Here is a 21,506-nt window from a genome sequence, read left to right on the forward strand (position 1 = left end):
TGTCTCCGCCTGGACGTGTCGGCGTCTACGCGTACACGCACAGCTGTGTCCTCCTTCTGCCTTTGTGGCTCGTCGTGTACCAGCGGGTCTTGCTCGCCTCGAGGTCCCTTTCCTTGACTGTCGGACGGTGCGCAGACGGAGATCTCGTCGCGCACGGAACCTCTTTGGTTTCCGCCTCAACAGATCGCCTGCGTCGCAGCGCAAGAACCACCGCGCAGGTCAACAATCATAATACCGCGCTAGTTGGGCGCATATACCTACTCTTGCGCCGTCGTTCCCCATCCTACACGACCACCACCACCACCACCCCTCGCAGTCATCATGACGGACCCGACACGTAGGGATCCCACCGAGTTCCTGCGGGTGCTTCGTCGCATGTCGAATACGACGTCATGGCAGAAGGCAATGATCTTCGCGTCCAAGGGTCGCATGGTCGGCTACCGTCTCACCCTCGAGCACTACAACACTGTCCTCTACTCCCAGTCCATGTGGGGGCGTGCGCTGGAGATGATCAAGGTGATTCGCGCCATGCAGCAGGACGGCGTGCAGCCCAACGGCGCCACTTACTACTACATCGTGAATGGCATGGCAAACGCAGAGCACGGCTACAACTACGACTTCAATATCAACCATAGGCTGGAAAAGCTGCAGCACTGGCGTGTGGCGCTGAATGCACTCCAGGCGTGCGAGGCCAACGGCTTCGACTCGACCGACACGATGCACAACTCCGTCATTGTGACCATGACCATACCCGGCATGAACCACTGGAGGGAGGCCTTGCAAGTACTAAAAAAGATCATCGATGAGGATCGGCAGCTACACCCGAACATGGTTCGCTTCCTTCATGATTGCCTGATTCGCAACTACCGCCCTCGTGAGGCGAGCGATTTGTTGCGATGCGCAGCTGAGCGCGGCGTGAAAGGGTACGAAACCGCGTGGGAGACGGACGTCTACAAGGGCAAACCGACAGACGCCCAGCTCGAAGCCTCACAGGCCGAGGCTGCAGTGACGGACGCAGCGGGGACGGAGTGTGTAGCTGGTAGCAGCGGCGCGCTCTCCTCCTCGACGTCGGACTGCAAGAAAGCTGCCCACAACTCTGCACAAGCATCCGCAGCTGCCACGCTCATGGCCCTGCAGCTGCGTGGCGATCAGACACTGCCCCCGCCGCAGATGCGCAGCGCCCTCCAGGAAGAGATGGAGCGAAGCATTACAGCTGAGCGGCAGGCGCTGCGCCCCTTCACCGCGGGGTTGCACTACACCGAAATGCGATCCGTCTTCCGTCCACGTGTGCATCGCCAGCTGTGGTACCAGTGGCATCAAATCGCAAACCGCTATCGTCCCACCGCATCGCTCAAGCGTCGTCAGCTGGCTCCCCGCGACTCGCCCACCGGTATCCCCGCATGGAATCGCCTGTGAGGAGCAGCAAAAGCCGATGAAGAGCTCGGCGAACGAAGAAGAGTACGCGGTGCGTGCGTGAGTCTGTATGCGTGTGTGTGTGTGTGTGTGTGTGTGTGTGTGTGTGTGTGTGTGTGTCCCCCGGTCATGTAGCACGACAACTGGCATCGCACAGGAAACCTTTCGGGGAGCCGCCCGGTGTGTTGGCTGGTTTTGGGCCACAACCGGCCCTCGGCGCCAGCCCTCTTTTGGTGTGTCTCTGTCGGCGGCGATCACGTCGGCCAACCGACCTCTGCATCTTCACAGTATCACTGGTTAATCCATCAAACGTGTGCGCCCCACTGTGAGGGAAGCGAAAGAACACACCAAGAGAGAGCGAGAGAGAACCAAAAAAAAAAGGTTGCGTAGTAACGGCAGAGCAACAGCTCTTCGCAGGATATGGCAAGGCAGCCGTGACGACAGGCAACGCGAGAGCAGGCGGCCACCGCAATGCACTTTCTTGTGTTTCACTGTGCGCCTGCGTGTATCACCTCATGTGGTTTGGGGGTGGGGTGGGGGAGAGATGTTTCAGCATACGCGAGGTCTCATGTGCTTTTCCTCGGTGTTACCCATCGTCTCATCTGCTCGCCTCCCGAAGAAACACTCCTTCGGCGCGGCACCACAGCTTCTGCCGAGGAGGCCAACACAGGCGCCCCTCTTCCCTCCCTTCAACGTCTCGGCGCCGGAAAAGCGACGCAGCGCACGACCACAACGGCGTGCACACTACCGCCACCCACCCACCCACCCACACGCACGCACGCACGAAAAAGGGAAATCGAAATAAAAACGGAAAAGCAGAGACGCCCTCATCATCACCGCCACAGCGACACGCACACGCACACGCAGGCACATCAAACCGCCTTTGCGTTTTGTTTTCTCTCGGTTTTTTTTATTCGTTTTATCGCACTGTGCCCCTTTTCCACCGTGCTGATCGCCTACCACAGTTACGCTTCCGCTCTCTCCTGCTCTTGTTTCGCTGTTGTTGATGGGGCAGCTCGACTCACCAGCGCTATCCACACCCTCGTCTCACTCTCATAGACTGCTGAGAGAAGGCCCCCGGACACGACAGCTCGTAGCACACACACGCACACTAGCAAACAAACACTTACAACGCGGGCCCGCTCTTCTCGCTCCTACGCCGCAACGGCCAGCAACCGCTTGCCGACGCACGCCTTCTCTTCTTCTTTTCCGCTCTCCGCTTCACCAAGAGCGCGAGCCAGGGAACGCTAATGTCGACGTGGGCCTCTCGCCTCTCCTCGAGCAAGTCGGTGTCGCCGACATCGGGGACGGCAAACCGTGGGGCGGCAACGCTGCGTGACTTCTCTTCAGTGTCCGACACCGCGTCACCGACAAGCATGGTGAGCGGTGGGGGCGCCGGCGCCGACGTCGGTGCTGGCAGTAGAAATGCTGCCGCGCTTCTTCGTGAGGAGTTCCGCGCCGTTGCGGAGGTGTACAATGAACAGAACGTGTGTCTGCTGCACCTCCCGCCGGACTGCTGGGATATGACGGCAAAGTACCTCTCCTACATGGACGTCATTGCCCTCGGCCAAGCCTGTCGCTTTCTGTGGAAAGTGCTGCACAAGCTCGACAGCTTGTGGCGCCGCCAGCTCAGCTACTTCTACAACGACATGCGCGACCTTCGAGGCGGGAAGCTTCTCTGCACAGCCCCGCTCTTCCCAGAGCCGCCTTGCAGTCGCAGCACGAGTCACCAAGGGAGCATGGGTGCGCTGACAGGGTCAGCAAGGGGGCAAGAGTGGCCGCGCAAGGCATGGCATCAGCCGTACATGTCGGCCTACGAGCGGTTTTTTCAGGAGCGACGTGTATATGTGCTGGACTCGCATCGAGAATGGCATTTCCAAGAGCTGGCGGACGTGGAGGACAAGTCCACAGGCATGTTCACAGTCGCGCTGCACGACGGCCGCGTCGAGGCTGTGACAGCGGCCGCCTCCCCTCTCTCGGCGGACCCCTTCTCATTCTCCGGTGCGTGGTCCGCATCGCCGATTTTTGCGAACGCCGTCGACAGCACGCGGGAGTGGTTGCTTGCTGCCCCTTCGTCGCCGGCGTCCTTTGCAGCGTCGCAGCCGCCGGCGTCACCCGCGCAGACACCGACGCCGCTGCACGCTCGCACCACATCCACGCAGACAAATGGGACGTCGATTGGCAGCAGCCCAGCGCTCGCGCCAGCCGCTGCACCGTCTACCCCGCCGCTGCTGCCACGCGTCGGTGAGCCGATCATCAATGAGCGCAATCCCCTCCTGCGTCTGCGCGTGTACACGATTGAGCCGGTGGAAACGGAGGAGAACAGAGACGACGAAGCCGCAGAAGTGGCCGCGGATGCGAGTAGGATCGATGAGGAGCGCCACCGCAGTCACGTCTCGCTAGCCTCGAGCATCTCGGCCAGTCTTTCCGGGATGACGGAGGAACAGGTGATTGAGTATGTGATGCGGCTGTCTCTCGCGGAAGCGCAGCAGACGACTTCACGGTCTTCTCCGTCGGCGCCAGCCACCGAGGCACCATCGAACGCGAAGCCCGCGGCAACAGATCCGGTGGGCTCTGCCACACAGCAGCAGCCGAAGCTGTACCGGCATCGCCACTACCGCGGTGCCAATCCAGCGGCATCTCTGCCGCTCAGCGAGCTTCTCGCCATCCTCGACGCGTTCACCAACAACGCTTCCGATCAGCTGCAGTACCATCACGTGCGGAACTGCACAGAGGACGAGGATCCGGCGTTTCTGCAGCGTCTTTCTGAGACGCTCCGTAGCGCGAAGCACCGGCGGCTGCACCTCGGCAATCATCACCGAGCCGTGCGCAACAACGGGCAAACGACGCGCAACCGTGCGGGACGGTCAGCCGGGGCAGGATCGGCCGATGCGCCCTCTCTCAGTCTCTCTGCCGCCGGCACGGCCACGCCGCCGCAGCAGCCGCCTCCGATGAACCGCATGCTGCGCGGCTTTCACGGAGACCTGTTGGAGATTACAGAGCGAGAAGCGCAGCTGGTAGCTGGCACGCTGCTTGGCATGCCTCGCGCGATTGACGAATTTGTGGCCTTCCGGTGCTACGACCCGGCGCTGCTGTACCACAGGCTGCACCCATCGAGCACGGCCATCGATAGGGTTGACACCCGAGGCACACCTCGAGAGGCGCGGGGAGAGGCGCCGTGGCTCAAAGATAACTCTGTGCTCTCGGACAGCGTGTCGCACATTAGCAGGCAGACCACTCAAGTAGGAAGCAGTGAGCCTACCTACCAGTCTGTCGAGACACCCGCCGCCATACCGCCATTGACAACGCGGACGCCGCCGCTGAGGCCGCTCCCGTTCTTTACACGCTTCTTTCTCGCACCCGAGTTGTGCCACGACGGTTACATTGCCCTCATCGTCGTGGACGTGGTTCGTGCACTCGTCATAGTGGAGAAGGAGGTCGTCACCACGGACAACCCAGATTGGGCCTCGCCCTTGATCGCGCGTGGTGGCCGCGTGGTAGTGCACGGCCAGGGGTACAACGCCCAAGCCTACACACGCGACGAGTACAACTACGTACCGCTGAACCCCACACGACGCCGCCGCAACTCGGACTCGGGGGAATGAGAGAGGAGGTGAATAGAATGGATGTGGCCGGAAAAACGAGCGGAAGGCAACACACAATGCGACAGGGGTGCAGCGTCCGACTTATTTGTGTGTGTGTGTGTGTGTGTCCTTCTGCGCTACCTCATCCAGCCACCCCAGCGCGCCATCCCATCATAACTTGGCCACCACCCGAACCTCTCTCCCCACCTGTCGGAGCATGAACCAAAAGCCGGCAACCCTAGCAGTAATGACGAAAACAGAGAGACGCTAGCGGTAGACGATTGGGGTTGTGCTTTTTCTTCTCGCTTCGATGCTGTTGAGTGGATGTCACAGTCACCCACGGTGTGTTGAAACCAGCCGGGGGAAGGGGGCGTGGTGTGAGTTGTGGAATCAGTACAGCGCACCACCGTCATAATGCAGGCCGCACACACACACACACACACACAGTTTGTCGCCTCCGATTTGGTGAGGCTCTGTACTTCCGGTGGCCAAGCTCTCAGCGAGCTGACGTAGAGTCACACCTTTTCTACCCACCCCAACTCTCCCACCCCCCCCCCACCCCCCGCTTCCACTCCGCTTTTATCGTCACCACCTTCTTGTATGTGCGTGCGTGTGTCTTGATGCATCTTCCTTCTCCTATCGTCCTCTCCTGCTCTTTCTTCTCCATCTCTCTCCGTCATGAGTGATCCACATGAAAAGGTGGGGAGGCTGACGCTGCCACTGCTGCTGCGCTGCTTTCCCAGTTAGCTCTGCCAGCGCACACATACACTCATATACATTCATAGAGAGAGAGGGAGCCCACACGTTCGCATGTACAAAGCCATACATATCGGTTTATGCACACACACACACACATACACACAAGCACGTCTAAAATATACATAGAAGGCGCTCAAGACGAAGCAGCGCGTGTTGATGGGCGCACAGCGAGACGCTACTACTACTCCCTTCATGAGAAAAAACAAACGGTACGCTCTTTGTCTGTAAAGCCGCACAGACGAGAACACACACGCACACACTCTGCGCGCGCACGTCTTCCTCTTTCGCTGTACCTTGTAACAACCCTGTAGCCCAGCAACTATTTCTCACCGCCACAATCATGCCCGCTATGGCACGCCTCAGGGCGGTCAGTCCTTCGGTCAAAACACGTGAAGCCACCGCCGTCTATTCCGAAACAAAGTGCTTCCACACCGAGGGTGCCGTGGTGGCGATGGCTACAAGCCGCAACAGCACCATGTGGCTCGCGATGCAGGACGGGCGTGTAGAGGTGCGCGATGTGCACACTGGCCAAGTCGTGCATACCTTCGCCGTCGCCGGTGTGCGTCAGCGGCGCAACAAGGTGTGGTGCATGCTTTCCGTCTACGACGTCGTCCATCAGGAGGCGCAGCTGTGGATGGGGCTGAGTTCTGGCGCGATTGAGGTTTACACTGAAAACTACCAGCTGCGCCGGCAGCTCAGCAAACACCTCTCCGGTGTGTACTGCCTCACCCAGTACCGCGGCGACGTCGCCTACGCGGGCTCGAGCGACTTCACCATCACGCAGTGGCGCGTCGCGGATGGGCGGCTGCTACGCGTTCTGACAGGACACAGCAACTACGTCCGTTGTCTCTACGCCGAAGGCAACGCCCTCGTGAGCGGATCAGACGACAGCACCGTTCGCGTCTGGGATACCGCCAGCGGCGCGTCCCTACAGCAGTACAGCCACCTGCACCGCGAGAGCGGCGGCGTCTCGGTACTCTGCCGTGTGGGGACGGCAATGTGGTCAGGCGACCAAAGCGGCGTGATTGCGGTGTGGCGGCTGAAGGATGGCGAGGTGCTGCTCGTGTGCCGCCAGGTGCAGGGGCGTGTCATGTCTCTCCGCAAGGTGGGGGCGCGGGTGTACGCCGGTAGCGCTGAAGGTTGTATTTACGTCTTCAACGCAGGGGACTGCACACTCGTGAATCGCCTCGATGATCACGTGGGCAGCAGCATCTCCGCCATCGCCTGCGCCGTGGAGGTGAACCGCTACTTTGTGTGGTCTGGCAGCGCAGACAACACGATACAGTGCTGGCACCACGATGAGCACCAGCCTATGACAGCAGAGCGCGAGGGAGCCTTGGACATGCGGTGGTATTACACGACGCAGCTGCCGTACCTGCAGGCAAACGAGGCGCTGCTGGAGCAGCAGCGAGAGCTGGCGGAGCTCCTAGTCCTCTCCAGCGGCACCGAAGACGCTGTGCTTCGTTTCTTGGGCAGCCTAGGAGAAGGCCGTGAGACGGCTGCCGCACGGTACTGGCTCCTGGACGGTAAAGTAAAGCAGATGCAGAAGCGGTACGACACAACAGAGGAGGCGTCGCGCGCGATCGACGCCGCGGTAGAGCGGAAGACACACACGTTGGAAATGCTGCGCCGACAGCTAGCTCGCTTGACGGAAGCCCTCAGCAGCGCCAGACAGCCGCCGCCGGTGCCTGCCCCTGGTGCTGCCGCCCCTTCAGCCGTGCCGGGAGGAGCATCAGTCCCGGCCCCCCCAACTGCTACTGAGCCGCCCGCAGTGCTTGCCGGGGTGGCGCCACACCTGGTCACCGTTCTGCCGCCACCCGATGCGTCGGCGTTGTCCACATCGTCGCCCCTAGGCGCCGCCGTGCCGCCGCGGCCCTCTACGTTTGTTTCTGCTCTCCCCTGTGCTTCTCCACCGCCCCCGCTGCAGACGACGGTGGCTGCTGCCCCGCTGCCGCCGCCGCCGCCCAAGGTGCCCGCACCTGAGCGCACCTCCCCCGCGCTGTGTAGTGTGACGGAGGCACAGGTGACCCTCAGTCGAAGCTACGAACCGGTGCTCAGCTCCCTGCCGCCACCGCCGAAAGCGGCGGTCCCCCCGCCCCCCGTGGCAGCAGTGCCGCCCCCTCCACCTACCCGTGGCGTGGGAACGCTTGGCGAGTTGCCCGCGAAAACCACTGCACCACCGCCCACTCGCCGGATGTCATTTTAGCGTTTCAGCATGTGGCGCGAAGAGCAGCCGGCGCACATAAGGAGAGCGAAACGGGAGAGCCTCAGACGGATGCGGGACGCAGCGGCATACGTGTGAGTAGTGTGCGCAGGTGGACTGGTCCGACCCTTCTCTCTTCTCATGTACCCCGTCCGCTTCGTTGCTGTACACCCTTAGAGGCAGATAAATGGTGTGCGTCTGCGAGGAGGCGGAGGCGGGCAGTGGACCTCGTGCGCCCCCCCCCTTCCTCCCCTCTCCTCCCTCCCCCTTGCGTACGTTTTGTCTTATGTTATCCACCCACCCCACCCCCTCGCCCTCCGCGTGTTGTGCACACAGGACTGTGTGTGTGGCGATGAATAGTTGCGGACGCGGCGTGACGCAACCGGAGTGTTCTGCATATGCATAGGTGCTGTGCTGCTTTAGTGAACGATTCGACTCCACGCATGGCCATGGATGGCACACGCATGAAAAGGGCTCATGTCGTGATGAAAGCATGTGTCCCTTTTCAGCACTTCTCTCTGCTCCCTCTCCTCTTTACCCTATCGATCCGCTTTCCGTGTCTGATGTACGCCCGCGTGTTACTCTGTCTTCCTTCTGGGTGGCGGGGTAATCTATGCGGGCAACATGCGGTGGCATACGTGAGTTCGTCCCCTGCCAGTGGCTGCTACTGTTGAGGGCCGCAAGTCCGCTGGCGTGAGGCACAGCGTAGCCGCATCCCAGCTGGTATGCGGAAAGGAGCGCCAATCTGAAGAAGTGCACTGTGTAGATTGCTCTCAGGCACCCCATCCGATATTGCGCATGCACACGCGCAGCTGCACAGCGTAGGTATAGATCTGTTCAGTTTTGTCTACGCACAGTCGCACATACACCGCTTACCATAGACGTTGATAGAAGCATCGAGTCTCTCCCGTCCTCCCTTCTCCCCACATCCAGGACACGTAGAAGGATTCACAAAAAGAGAGAGACGTACACGTACGCGCCCACTCACCCATAGACAATGCCCTCGCAGCAGAAGCGCTCGGTGGCCTCCGAGCTGCTCGTGAACGATCGCATCCTTGTTGTTCCAGCGCCACCCCTGTCCATTGCCACCGTCGGCGATGTGGTGTGGATCACCTTTTCAGACGGAGAGGTCGAGGTGCGCAACAGGCGTACCGGTGAGGTGGTGCGTCGCTTTGAGCCGGCCCTGTCCGCAGTGCCAGCATCGGACCCCACCGACTTGGCTGCCGTCGGTTTCTTGTCGAGCGTGACAAATCGGATGTCTGCCGTCGGCGTCGGCGGTGCAACCGACGCGTCCTCGCCACTGAAGCGACACAGCCACAAGGATACCGCGACCACGCTCACCGTCCACAGCACCGCCGTTGTTCGCGCACTTCTCGCGGTGCCGACGGCGGACGGTGAAACGCACGTGTGGATGGGCCTGTCCAACGGCTGCATTGAGGTGCATGATGGGGAGACGTTTCCTAGCCGCAGTGGCGAGACCGCCGTCGGCGCGTCGAATCGCCCTTCCACAGGCAGCCTGATCTTTCTGCTCCGCAAGCATACCGCAGCCGTGACGAGCCTGGCGGAGTTCGGCGGCTACGTCTACTCGGGCAGTGAAGACCACCAGATTCTGCAGTGGCGGGCGTGCCAATACATGTACGCCCGCTTCTTCAGAAGCCACTGCCCGCATGATGGACCGGTGCGCTGCTTGTACGCCGAGGGCAACGCACTTGTCTCCGGATCTGACGACTGCACGGTGAAGGTGTGGGACATCGGCGAAGGTGACATGCGACTGACAGGGTACTTCCACTCGCACAGCGATGGGGTGCTGGCGCTGTGCCGTGTTGGGGAGCTCATGTGGTCTGGCGACGCCTCTGGGCAGGTGGTGCGGTGGCACCTTCGCACCTGCGAGGCAGTCAGCATCCATGCCCCGCACAGTGGTCGCGTGCTGTCGCTCTGTCGCGTCGGACATCGGGTCTACTCCGGCTCCTCGGACGGCACCATGGGCATTTTCGATGCTGCCAGTGGGCAGCTGCTACAACGCATCACGGATCAGGCACTCGGTTGGGTGACCGCAGTCGAGTGCCCTGCCAAACTGTCCCGCTTTGTGGTGTGGTCTTGCAGCGCTGATGGGGCGGTGCGGTGCTGGTACCAGGACGAGTACGCGAGCATGTCAGCAGACGAAGCGCGCTTCGACGATGGTTCGTGGTACGACTCAGGCTCCACCCCATACCGTGAGTTCCGCGCCTCTGTGGGGCAGCGCACGCAGCGGCTGAAGCAGCAACTCGAAGCCATCGAGCATCGTGACAATCAAGCCATGGCGCTGCTGCGCCACTGCAGCACGGTTTTCGGCGGCAGTGTCTCGGAGCGCGAGATGCAGCAGCGGCGGCTGCAGGACCAGCTCGCTCAGCTAGGAGAAAGGTGCCGCGTCGCGGAGGAGCGTCTGGCAACAAAACGCAGCAACATAGCTCAGGTGGATCGCGATATTGCGGCGGCGCTGGCGCTGCTTCAAAACACGCGATGTGAACTGAATCTGCTCATTCCTGGCGAAGCGGAGCGGGTGCTGTCCAGCATGCCGGCGGTGACCACAGAGGATCTCGTCGCTTACACACCAACGCCAGCGTTGGCGATGCTCGGCACGAACGCCACCGCACCGTCTATCACCACAACCACCACCGATGGTTTCCCAACGGTTGCTCCACCACCCCTCTCGTCATTGAGTCACCCCCTGCCACCCCCCACAGTGACAGTACCGGGATCTGCAGTGGCAGCATCCGCATTACCGCTGCCGCCGGCAGCCATCACATCAACCTTAGGTGTGGGCGGACCGCTGTCAGGCGTACCACTGCCTCTCCCGCCACCCGTGGCCGCGGTACCGCGTCTGGAAAGCGACGGCATCGCCGTGCCAGCCCCGGGAAGCGCCATTGCACTACAGCAGCAGCCCTCAGTGCCCACAGCCGGTGCGTCTGTGCCAGCGTTGACCTCAGGTATAGTTCCAGCTGTCGGCACTGCAACGACAGTTGCTGGGGCGAGTACCGGTATGGGCGCTGCGGGTACGGGTGTGGGTGTGGGTGCCAGCATGGGTGCTGCAGGTGTGGGCGCTGCAGGTGCGGGTTTGGGTGCCGGCGTGGGTGCTGCAGGTACGGGTACGGGTGTGGGTGTGGGTGCCGGCGTGGGTGCTGCGGGTACGGGTGCGGGTGTGGGTGCCGGCTCTACTGGGGCGGGCAGTGCACCTGCAGGAGTTGGTGCAGATGCTGCCGCAGCGGAAAAGAGCGCTGGCCCGTCCCTATATCCAGACGACGGCTTTAGATGGACGAACCCGCACGTCGGCAATTACATTCAGCGCCGCTACTACGGCGCCTCGCCGAGTCTGCGCACGACAGATTTAATGAAGCGGGAGCGGCGCCGCGGACGTCTGCCGCGGGTGAAGGTTGAGGCGCTGCAGCGAGACCGCTCTCGTTCCCGTTCATCGCCAACCGCCCTCGAGGCGAAATCCCGCTCCGCCAGTGACAAGGCGAAGCGAGCGACAACCACCACGAAAACGGCAACAACTGTGGTAAAGACGAGCTCAACGAAGGCAGCTGCATGACTTTGTTCTTGGCCAAGAGGGGGACGCTAGATGCAAGTAAGGTAGGGTCCTGCCGGCACACACGGCCGACGCCCCCCCCCCCTCTCTCCTTCTTACCGCCACCACCACTCCCTCTGTCCCACCTGCCGCATGCAGAGATGGTGTATGGGCTTGTGGACCGCGTAGGAAAGACAGCTGGCGTATGCAAGGTGCTGCGTCCGACGGTAATGGTGTGGTGTTGCCCCTCTTTTTTCCTTTACTTTTCGACGTCTATTAGGTGCGCCGCCCCGGCGCGTGCTCTACACAAAACTCAGTAAAGGAACAAGAAATAGTGAACCGCTGTCTCCGGACGGACAAGGCAGTGGCTGTGGTTGCCTTCTCTGTCTCTCACATTCCTTTGGGGAGAGGGGCTGCTTGAGTTCACCGAGAGGGGCGGCCATGGGACCCCGGGCGGTTACCCAGTTGAAGGGCATCTTGCCGCGCGCACGCAAAGGAGTGCGTGTGTGTGTCTTCCGAAAGAGGGAATGGAAATGCCGACGGAGAGGCACGCAAGCGCAATCCCGCAGAACGTAGTGTGATTCACGGCAGCATCAGCGCTCGCTCTTCACTCCGCTGTCTCTTTGAATGGCTTGCACACTCACTCGTCGAACCCCCCCCCTCCCTCCCTCTCCACGCGCTTTGCCTGTGGGCGCTGCTCGCCCACCCGCTCACGTGCACACGCGTTGCTGCAGTGCACGAGGGGGCGGAGAGAAAGGAAAGCGTGCTCGAGATACGGTGCGTGTTGTTTTTCGTTTTGTTCTTTCTCCGCCTCGTGCCAGTGGGCGTGCCCTTGCCTCTTGCCGCTTTAGCTGACCAGGCGACGCCTCTTGTATGCCGCCTGGCGGAATCGCTGATGAGTAGCACCTTCGCGCCGCCGCCGCCGCCGGCTGGCGTCGTGGTACCACCGCCGCCCCCAGCGATGATCCCGGTGCCGCCCGCCGCCGTACCAGCGAATCCCAGTACTGCATCAGGTGCTGAGGGGAACGTGGTAAAGCCAGGTGGTGTGGCGCTTGACATGTCGAATCACTTCGGGCCGCCAAAGAATGTGCCCAAGAAGTCGTTGCCGCCGTGGGAGCGGAAGAAACTATCGACGCCCCTCTCCGGCTCCTCACCCAGAGCGGACAACTCAACACCGCCGCCAGGGCCCGTTGCTGCCACGTCTAAACCATTGTCACCCGTAGCTGTTCCGCTCCCGCACACTGTGGCCAATGCACCTGCGGTGGTGACGCGCAAGTCGCTCTCCACCGCGTCGTTAACCACTTCGCCCCAGCCCTGTGCGTCACCGTCATGCACATCGGCCATGAGCAGCGCTGCCACGGCCGCTACCGGTGTCTCTTCGCCGCCGGTGATCTCGATCCCACCACCGCCACCGCCGGTACACCCTGTAGTACAGGCTGTCTCGTCGAGCGCGGCGACCACTGCATCTCCGTTGCCTCTCGTCTCCTCATCAGCTGCGCCGCCGCCGCGGCCTACTCCAGACGCGCAGGAGCCTCTGCCAGCGCCGGCCTCCGCTACAGCCGGTGTGCCTACACTGCCGCTTCCCTCACCAGGCGTAAACCAGGCCGCCACTGTGGCCGCGGCGGCGATACATCAAGGCACAGCGCAGCCAACTCTGCCAACCTCATCCCCCGCTGCGATCGCAGCCACTGACCACATCGTGCAGGAAGCGATGCGGGAGTTGCGGCCTCCCCTACTATCGCCCATGCTTACCGTGCTTGCTCCGCACGTCGTCTTTCAGGGTGACGAACAGCAGTGGGTGGTGCCGCCTCTGGGGCCCGTTCCTTCGAGCAAGCGAAAGAAGGTGCTCAGCGCAGCCGTTGCTTCTGCGGGTAGCTGGCACAACAGCTATGACCTGAAGCCCTCCCCGTCCTTTGACGCCGCGCAGCACGACGGCAGCGAGCCACTCGTCACTCCCGCCGCCACCTCGAGCACGCGGCGGCAATGGACGTCGAACGCTGTTATCAACTCCGCCAAGGCCAAGAGCAACTGGCGAGAAACTTACTGGAAGCACGTTGATGTTCATCGCTACGTCGCACGGCGCTACTTTGGTGCCCCGCCACCGCTGGAGCAGTGAGAAAGCGGGCACACGTCCAACAATGTATCTTGAGGCCGCTTGTGTGGGAAGAGAGGAGAAGAGGCACGATAGACGTGCCGCCGCTGCTCTCCATCTTGTATTTAAAGCAGTTTGTCTTATTCGTTATCCTTGCTTAGATGGGCGCTTTACGAGCTCGATGGAAGACGTGTGCAGCGAGACATGCACGCATACGTCACTCAGCAAAGCAAAACAAGAGAAAGAGTGTACAGTCGGCACTACAACGGTTACCGTGAGGCCACGGAGAGAGAGAGAGAGAGGAAGGGGAAGGGGGCAACATTGAAACTGCACCACCTCGCGCGTATCACGTATCCTACCCCCTCTCCCGCCCCTCTCGTTCTACCCACGTCCGCCTCGCCAGCCTCAAGATTGGCAGTCATTGACGTCACAAATAAAAGAGGAGGGTGCCGTCGCCGTCTGCTGCTGCTCTCCTCCCCACTCATGTAACTACACTGCACACAGAGATCGCTCTTCTCTGGCGCCTTCTCCACTTTGACTTCTCCACCGCTAACACACACACACGAACACACACCTTTGCAGTCACGGACGGATTACAAAATCGTGTGAAGAACACGGCGGCGCCTTCACTGACAAACGGTTGCAGACGCGCTCACCCGCATAACGCTTCCGGCCTACTATTTTTCTTTTGCTCCCCACCCACCCCGATCAACGCGGCTGGATAGAACAGCACGCAAAGAGCAACATCAGCGAAAAGAACGAAAGAAAGAGGAACGGCGGCGTGATTGGTCTCTCTCTCTCTCCTTCACCGTGCGCTCCATCAGCTGTGCTGCAGGCAGACATGAGAGCGACACGTTCCGTGCGCGCAGTGCACGCGTTCGTGCGGATGCCGCATCACCGCAGTGTGCCGCCAACGGGCCCGAGCGGCATTCTCGTGAACCGTGATGTGTTGTTCCGTCAGTTTCGCGACTTCTACAGAACTATTCAGCACTCCACACTGGTGGATAAGGTGCACCTCATGGCCGAGCGCCCAGGTGTGGAATCGCTGCGGGTGGCTGATCAGATGACCTCCCTCGGACCTGTTCTCTTGGGAATGCCGCTTACTGGTATGGAGCACCGCTCATCGGAGTTCCTCGAAACGATGCGCTACGTTCGCGGGGCCGGCGGACCTACCACCGTTTCGGCGTACCTGCAAGATAACGACGCGTGTCGATGTCACAGTGGCGATATCGTGTGTCTTCCGCAAGGAATAGCGGTGGGCCACGGGCCGCGCACAAACGCGGCAGCGCATCAGGTACTGCGTGAATTGTTTGGCAGCGGGGAGGCGGCTGACGGAGGCATCGACGGCGGCGACGGCCCGGCTGTCACGAGCCCCGGCCACGCCAGCAAGTTTGAGGTGGTGACGCTGGAGCAGGAAGGCGATGCGCCACCGCTTGGGGATTACTTCGGGTTCGCCGGCAACAACACACTGCTGGTGTGGAAGGATGAGCACGGGCTGTTGGCGGTGGATCAGCTGCAACAGCAACTTGCGCAGTCGGAGCTGCAGTTGCAAGTATTGTATCTCGAGCCTGGGTGCCACTTTTTCACCTTCTATGGCGTTGACTACACCCCCGACGTGCTCGTGCAGAAGGGTTTCGAGCGCTCCATGGACACCATAGCCGCAGCAGGCTTAAACCCCATCGCTGTGCAGTGGTCGGAGATGGATAAACTCGGAATCTCGATGCGGTCGGCTGTGCTGCCGCTGAAGTTTCTCCAGAGCCCGTCGTCAACAGGTGGCCTCCTGCAGCGCAGTCGCAACCGTGGCAACCGCTGGGCAGCCAGTCAGATTACGTCGTAGACAAAGAAAGACACGGGAGAAGCGGCGAGTGCGAGGAGCCACTTCAGGGTGTGCTCACTGTGCGTGCCTGTGCAGCTGCGGTGCGCGTGGGGTTGATGAACGCGTGGGTTCGTTTTCCTCTTGGCCTGCCAACCCAGCGCTGCTGGTGGATGTCCACTCGTCCTGGCATGTGCGTCGCTTAGGATTGTTGTTGTTATCTCACAAGCCAACTCGAAGATCCAACTGTTAATAATGCCACTCCGACACGCACGCGCAGACCACAATAACCTTTTTCACACTCCGGCCTTTCACGGGTTGTGCGATGTGTCTTGCCCCCACCACCACCATTACCACCCAGGTGACGCCTCTCTTACGCGTTGTTGAGGAACGCGGCCTGGTGTCTGCGTGAGTAGCTGGAGGACACGAGGAAGGGAGAGAGAGGGGGGTAGCTCTCTGCCTTCTGCTCCTCCGCTAAACCTCCATGCTAACCGCAAGAGCATCTTCGCGACTGCAGTGGCGCGGTCTTTGCCACACACACACACACCTTTTCACGTGCGTGCGTAACTCTCCCTTTCTCTCTCCTCCTCTCGCGGTCTCTTCTTACAGCGAGCCGCTCACGGTCACACGCACGCACCGACTCAGTCATCGCTCGTCCTCTCGCCTTTGTGAGCACAGAAACGAAAACAAGGACGTCAAAGCGGCTCTCTTCTCCTGTGCACACATCCCTGCGTCTTGCCTTTGCCCTTCACCCTTTCGTTCTCGCTCGTACCGTCTTTTGGCCCCGCTTTCGCGACCCCTCTCGCTTTGGGGGAGCACACGCCTCTGACACCGTTGGCCCCTCCTTCCTCCTCCTGCCTCTCCCGTTTGCCGTGTGCGCGCACGTGTGTGTCTGTGTGCGCGCGCCAGTACGGTGACGCACTCGATTCGCCTTCATTTTCTTTGTGTGTCCACCTCGGCTTGTATTCGTTTCACGCCCTCCGCGCAACTCTTTATTTTCTTGTTCCTTTTCGCTCTTACCTGCCATTCCTATCGTCTTTCCTCCCTCCCTCGGCCTATTCGTCTCACCTACACACACACACACACACACACGCCTGCGCTCTCGCAGGTAGAGTGCACTGGTTAGAGGTGCGTCCTCCGTTGCGGTGGCCTGAGGCGGCTCCATGGATATCACTCCTTCCAGCTCCTGTGCGCTGCGGAAGCGACTGCTGGGTCTCTTCGGCGTCTACTCGACGGCGGTGTCGAACGGCGATGGTGTCTGCGAGGTGGCCGAAGTTCGGCGGCTCGAGGCAACTCGCTATCACGCGTGTCTCAATGCCCTGGCGCGCCTCAGCAGCTTTCGTAAGTTGTTTGCCGGTAGCGAAGATGATATGGCCATACGGGCGGCCGCGACGCAGCTGCAGTCTAGGCCGATACAAGACATACTGTGGAGAGCAGCGGTGAGGCGAGATGCAAACTGTGCTCGGCAGCAGCAGCAGCAGCGCCTGAACCCGCTTGAGGTGGAAAGAACTGCCGCCCCTTGGCCCAGTAGCGATGACTACGCCGACGCGGATTTTCTCGGCGAGGCATGCTACAGCCCCTCGGCCTTTGGTCATGGCATTCATTCAACGCCCAGCAAAGATGCCGGCGCAGCTGGTGACGCGAGGGGCAGCATTTCATGGAACGCCCTGCACTCGGTCCTTGTCCTCTACCTGTACGATCACCAATGCTTCCACAACTCTTTTCTGGCCCAAGAAGTCGATGCGCTGCGACGCGACAGCGATGGAGGCGTCATGATGCATACCAACCCGGACAGAGTGTGCGCGAAGGAGAAACAAATCGACGTGGCTGCCATGACGCCGCCAGTGCGAAGAAAGGCAGCTTATGCGAATAGCGCTACTCGTGTAGCCGCGGTCCAGGCAGCCGAGCGGCGACCTTGTGGCGCCACCAAGTCTGCTGCACCCTCATCATGGAATGCGAATCCGCCGCCTTCACTGCAGGATACTCTGCTTCGGCAGCCCAACATGGAGATTGCGATGGATGTGCAGATAGGAGAGGAGGATGCCGGCAGGTCACTCGAGCCGGTGTACACGCTGCCATGCCCCCCCCGGATGGGTGTGCGGCGAGCCCCACCTGGGGCGCCTTCACTTTGCTCACCGGTGCCAACGCGGCATACCGCGTGCGCCGCTTCCAATTCACGCTGCACGGTTGACAGTGGTGTGGACCCGACCAAGCGAAGCCCACCGCCACGCCGCAAGCACACGCAGCGCGAAGCAGCCGAGTTCTTGTATCAACAACGCCACATTGGTGCTGTGACTGATGTGGAGGTCGTCAGCGGCGGACAGTCGGCTTTTCATCGCGCTGCGTCAGTGTCGGTCTCCTCACTCTCGCCGTCGTGGTCACCGCCGTCTGGGAAGAGTGCCGTGGTGCCGAAAAGAATAGCGGCGGTGACTCGACGGCAGTGGTCTGCCTCTCCGTCACCGCGGCGACCTGCAAGTGCCGCGGTGGTCTTTGGCGATGAACACATCGCGGCTTCTCCGACGCCGCACGTGGCTTGCGTACTCAGGCTGTGTCCTCAGTCACCCTCTCAGCAGAACGCGATGGCGGGCCAGCCGCGAGAGTATCATCACCGAAAGCATCGCGCCAGCCGTGCTGGCGCAGCCGTGCCGACGCTGGTCACTGTCAAGAAAAACGCACGTGCGCAGCGACTGTACATGACACGCCAGCCGCAGCCCGCGAACCCGGCGGATGCGACACCGGAGTTGACGACCCGGGAAGGAGGCACTGGTGTCGATGCGACGAAGCAAAAGATGTGCTTGCTCGTACCCCAACCGCTCGCTTCACGGCCAGTACTCGCCGAGGCATGGCCAGGCAGGCGTGAGTACTCTTGCGACTTGAAAGTCCCTCCCACCACCCGCCATGAGGGGTGCTTCTGTGAGGCGGAGGAGAGCGCTTCCTTACTCGATATCAAACTCCAGCGCGCACGGACCGGCGAGCGATCGGACAGCGGCAGACATGCTCAGGGCCGCCGCACCACTTCATTTGCCGTCGGCGCGCCGAGGGGGGCAAGCGCCGAGGCAAGTAATCGTGATGGCTCGATGCGACCCGATTGGGTGCGCTGGACTTCTCCAGCAAAGCCGCCGCTCTCTCCCGGCACCCCTACTGCGCTGCTTAGGGCCTCAGTGTTGCCCTCCCGCGCCTCCTCAGCGGCACCAGTAGACGTGGAGGGTGCAGCAAGCAATCAGGAGAACCAGCCGCCACCGACGAAGACTTCGCGGCGGCGCCATGCTCTCTACCAACTTGAGCAGCCCTTCCCCTTCACCACAGGCGAGCCTTTTGCGCCCCGCCCCCTCCACGAAGAGCGCCATACGGGAGCAGCAGCGGCCCCGGCGATGGTGATTCCAGTGCACCACGCCACCGCACCGTCGCCGACACCTACTCCGCGGGAGGACGAGACGGACGCATGGCAGCATTCCGCGGTCCACCGTGAGGCATCAGCTGTTGCACCCCCGCCTCCGCTCCACCATTTCACGACTCAGCAGGTGCCGAAGCAACGGCCGCGTCAGCCATCCCAGCAGCTCATAGGAATGCCGCGTCTTCTTTTCTCGCCATCTGACGCACTGTCACTGGCCACCAACAGAAGCTCGCGCGTTTCTTCGACGGAGCAACAGCAGAAAGACCGGAAGCTCGTGCCTGCATCGACCCCCACTAATCCAGCAGCCCCGGCGCTATCCCCCTTGTTCTGTGAGACGACGCACCGTCCGTTTGCGAGCGCACATGAGATGGGGTCGACCGTGATGGAAGAAACGTGCACACCAACAAGGCGCTGGTCACCAGGCCAGCAGAGCCTTACGTGTCGCACCCCAACTAGTGTGGTATCTCCCATGAATCGCCAGCCGCCAGCACCACTCTCGCCGGCGTCAGCGAAGGCGCAGCAGCAGCAACCGGATGGGCGATCGCCTCCGCCTCGGCTGTCGAGTCGGGCGAAAGCTCAATCCATCACCCGCGGCAGCTGCACTCTACAGACGCCACCACGGGTGCCTTCCACTCGCGTACTTCTGTCTCCCTCTGGCAGCCTGCAAGTGACAACGCCTCCCTCGCTATCGCCCCCCCCCCATGTAGCCGCAGCAGGGGCGACGAGGCGGCTGTTGCGACAAGTGGGAGGTGGCGATAGTGAGGGAGGCGTTGTTGGACAGAGAAGCTGAGCGGGAAAGGTGGGCAAGGGAGAACGACATGTCCACAGCGCACCGCACCGCTCTTCTCCCCTCCCCCTCCACCACCACCACCATCACCATCTCCATTACCCCAGCCCTGCAGGACACCGCCTTGGCTTTCATTGATTCGGCGCCCTTCATTTGGTTCGTCGTGACTCCTGCATCAATCCTTGTGCGTGCGTGTGTCTCCTTTTTTTTGTCGTTGCGGATGTGTACCTTGCTTTCTCTCCCACGGTGGGGTGTCGCCAATGCGCAGCCGTTCTCTGTCGCACCTCTCTTAGCCCACCCACCCCTCTCTCCAAAGTGTACCTGTGTTCTGCACACCCTCGCCCGCTCCACATACTTGTACCTTCGTCGGCCTCATCTCCTTCGTTCCAGGAATGCGCACCACACCAGCACCAAAAAAGTGGAGATAGAGGAGGGATGCCTATACGCGAGGCCGGGCTCCATTCGGACAAGACGTGCAGCGAGAGGGCTCTACGTATGCGCAGAGGTGCCGCAACGCATCCAGTCTGTGCTGCGCCCCCCCCACACACACACACACGAGGGCGCCTGGCCTGCACACGCCTTGGGCACGGCTCTCCACCTCTCCACCCTTGCGCGAAGTCTCACTTGCTTTCGTGTGCGCCAAGGCCTTCTGCCGTCGCCTCATCCCCCCCCCCCGCCTGCGCCTCTGCCTCTCCCTCTCCCTCCCTCTCTCTGTCTCTCTGAATCCTGCCCGCACACAGCAGGAACGCGGCTTTCCTATGCAAATCGCGCCGCGGACGAGTGCACCTGTGGTGCACCGCTTCGGCCTCCTCCGCCAGGCGCCGCTTATCGCGATTCGACAGCACACGTCTCTGTGGCGCTTCGCGGCATCGACAGCATCGGTGGGCACTCTTCTCCTCAGCCACAGCAGCAGTGGCGGCGGCTCGGCGGTGGCGTGTAGCTGTCCGTCGTTCCAGCGCGCGCACATCCGCACGGTCGTTCCTCCTCGCCCGGCTGTAACGACGCTTGTATACCTGGATCACTCCGGCCGGGCGGTGCGCACCGGCGTCGAGACGGACCTCTCGTTCATCCGCACCCGTGACAACAAGTTCTACCTGCAGCGGGTGCTGCCCAATGGGGAAGTTGTGCGGTGGTTGGCGCCTGGCCTCGACTACCTCAAGAACGTCACCAACTTCGAAACGTACGCGCTCAACGAGGTCGATGAGAACGGTGGCGTCGTTATACCTGCCGATGTAATGCCGACGGCGGCCCACGACGCGCCAAGCTTCCGCGACGCCATCTTTTACATCACAAAGCTTGAGGCGACGAGCAAGTTCACGCGCAAGGATCGCCGCCGCTGGCACCGACGCCTCTTCGCGCACTGGAAAGAAAGCCCGGAGAAGTACCTGAATCACACGCTGGGCGCCTACGGCATTACCTTCCTTGTGGCACTTTGGGTTTGCGTGCGTGGCTTCCACAGCATCAAGAACCAAAAGCCGTTCTGGGATATCAACGTGTATGGCCGCACCGACGAGGAGCGAGAGCGCACCGACCCGTGGCTGCGGCTGAAGCGCTTCTCGGAGCGCCACCCGGAGCATGAGGGGATGGACATGACCGTGACGATGTTATCGCCTGGCCAGTCGCGGCTGTCGAGTGCGCGGTCCGAGCTGCGTGAGTCAGACTTCACAGATCCGCACTACCACAGCGAGTTCTGGTGGAAGGTGCGGCACTGCTACTACTACGGCCACTGGCCGAAGGGCATGGCAGAGTAGCCGGGAAGCTTGAACGCGTAAGCGCAAGCGCTCACGCACCCGGGGTAGGGTATGCAAGTGTGCATGTGTGTCTGTATGTATGTGCGTTGGCGGCGAGTGGAAATGCGATGATTAGAGTGTTGCTGATTTCCGTGTGTGGTCGTGGTGTGTCCGTGTCTACGCATCC

General features: G+C 61.4%; 8 protein-coding genes across 8 annotated transcripts; all 8 read left to right on the plus strand.

Annotated features, from left to right (window-relative positions):
- Nucleotides 1-375: 375 nt before the first annotated feature.
- Nucleotides 376-1,416, plus strand: LMJF_33_1210 (conserved hypothetical protein; the record flags this gene model as incomplete). The annotated part of the gene is made up of 1 exon (XM_001685827.1): nt 376-1,416. The coding sequence occupies one exon, from the start codon at nt 376-378 to the stop codon at nt 1,414-1,416; it is 1,041 nt and encodes a 346-aa protein (XP_001685879.1).
- Nucleotides 1,417-2,663: 1,247 nt separating this feature from the next.
- Nucleotides 2,664-5,018, plus strand: LMJF_33_1220 (conserved hypothetical protein; the record flags this gene model as incomplete). Its single annotated transcript, XM_001685828.1, has 1 exon — nt 2,664-5,018. One exon carries the CDS (start codon nt 2,664-2,666, stop codon nt 5,016-5,018), a length of 2,355 nt encoding a protein of 784 aa, XP_001685880.1.
- Nucleotides 5,019-6,096: 1,078 nt separating this feature from the next.
- Nucleotides 6,097-7,962, plus strand: LMJF_33_1230 (conserved hypothetical protein; the record flags this gene model as incomplete). Its single annotated transcript, XM_001685829.1, has 1 exon — nt 6,097-7,962. One exon carries the CDS (start codon nt 6,097-6,099, stop codon nt 7,960-7,962), a length of 1,866 nt encoding a protein of 621 aa, XP_001685881.1.
- Nucleotides 7,963-8,956: 994 nt separating this feature from the next.
- On the plus strand, nt 8,957-11,527 carry LMJF_33_1240 (conserved hypothetical protein; the record flags this gene model as incomplete). The annotated part of the gene is made up of 1 exon (XM_001685830.1): nt 8,957-11,527. The coding sequence occupies one exon, from the start codon at nt 8,957-8,959 to the stop codon at nt 11,525-11,527; it is 2,571 nt and encodes an 856-aa protein (XP_001685882.1).
- Nucleotides 11,528-12,398: 871 nt separating this feature from the next.
- On the plus strand, nt 12,399-13,619 carry LMJF_33_1245 (conserved hypothetical protein; the record flags this gene model as incomplete). Its single annotated transcript, XM_001685831.1, has 1 exon — nt 12,399-13,619. The coding sequence occupies one exon, from the start codon at nt 12,399-12,401 to the stop codon at nt 13,617-13,619; it is 1,221 nt and encodes a 406-aa protein (XP_001685883.1).
- Nucleotides 13,620-14,436: 817 nt separating this feature from the next.
- Nucleotides 14,437-15,432, plus strand: LMJF_33_1250 (conserved hypothetical protein; the record flags this gene model as incomplete). Its single annotated transcript, XM_001685832.1, has 1 exon — nt 14,437-15,432. One exon carries the CDS (start codon nt 14,437-14,439, stop codon nt 15,430-15,432), a length of 996 nt encoding a protein of 331 aa, XP_001685884.1.
- A 1,139-nt stretch (nt 15,433-16,571) lies between these two features.
- On the plus strand, nt 16,572-19,592 carry LMJF_33_1260 (conserved hypothetical protein; the record flags this gene model as incomplete). The annotated part of the gene is made up of 1 exon (XM_001685833.2): nt 16,572-19,592. The coding sequence occupies one exon, from the start codon at nt 16,572-16,574 to the stop codon at nt 19,590-19,592; it is 3,021 nt and encodes a 1,006-aa protein (XP_001685885.2).
- A 755-nt stretch (nt 19,593-20,347) lies between these two features.
- LMJF_33_1270 (conserved hypothetical protein) lies at nt 20,348-21,340 on the plus strand (the record flags this gene model as incomplete). Its single annotated transcript, XM_001685834.1, has 1 exon — nt 20,348-21,340. One exon carries the CDS (start codon nt 20,348-20,350, stop codon nt 21,338-21,340), a length of 993 nt encoding a protein of 330 aa, XP_001685886.1.
- Between the last annotated feature and the right edge of the window lie 166 nt (nt 21,341-21,506).

Source organism: Leishmania major, chromosome 33, assembly GCF_000002725.2.
Source record: "Leishmania major strain Friedlin complete genome, chromosome 33".
NCBI classification, from domain to species: domain Eukaryota; phylum Euglenozoa; class Kinetoplastea; order Trypanosomatida; family Trypanosomatidae; genus Leishmania; species Leishmania major.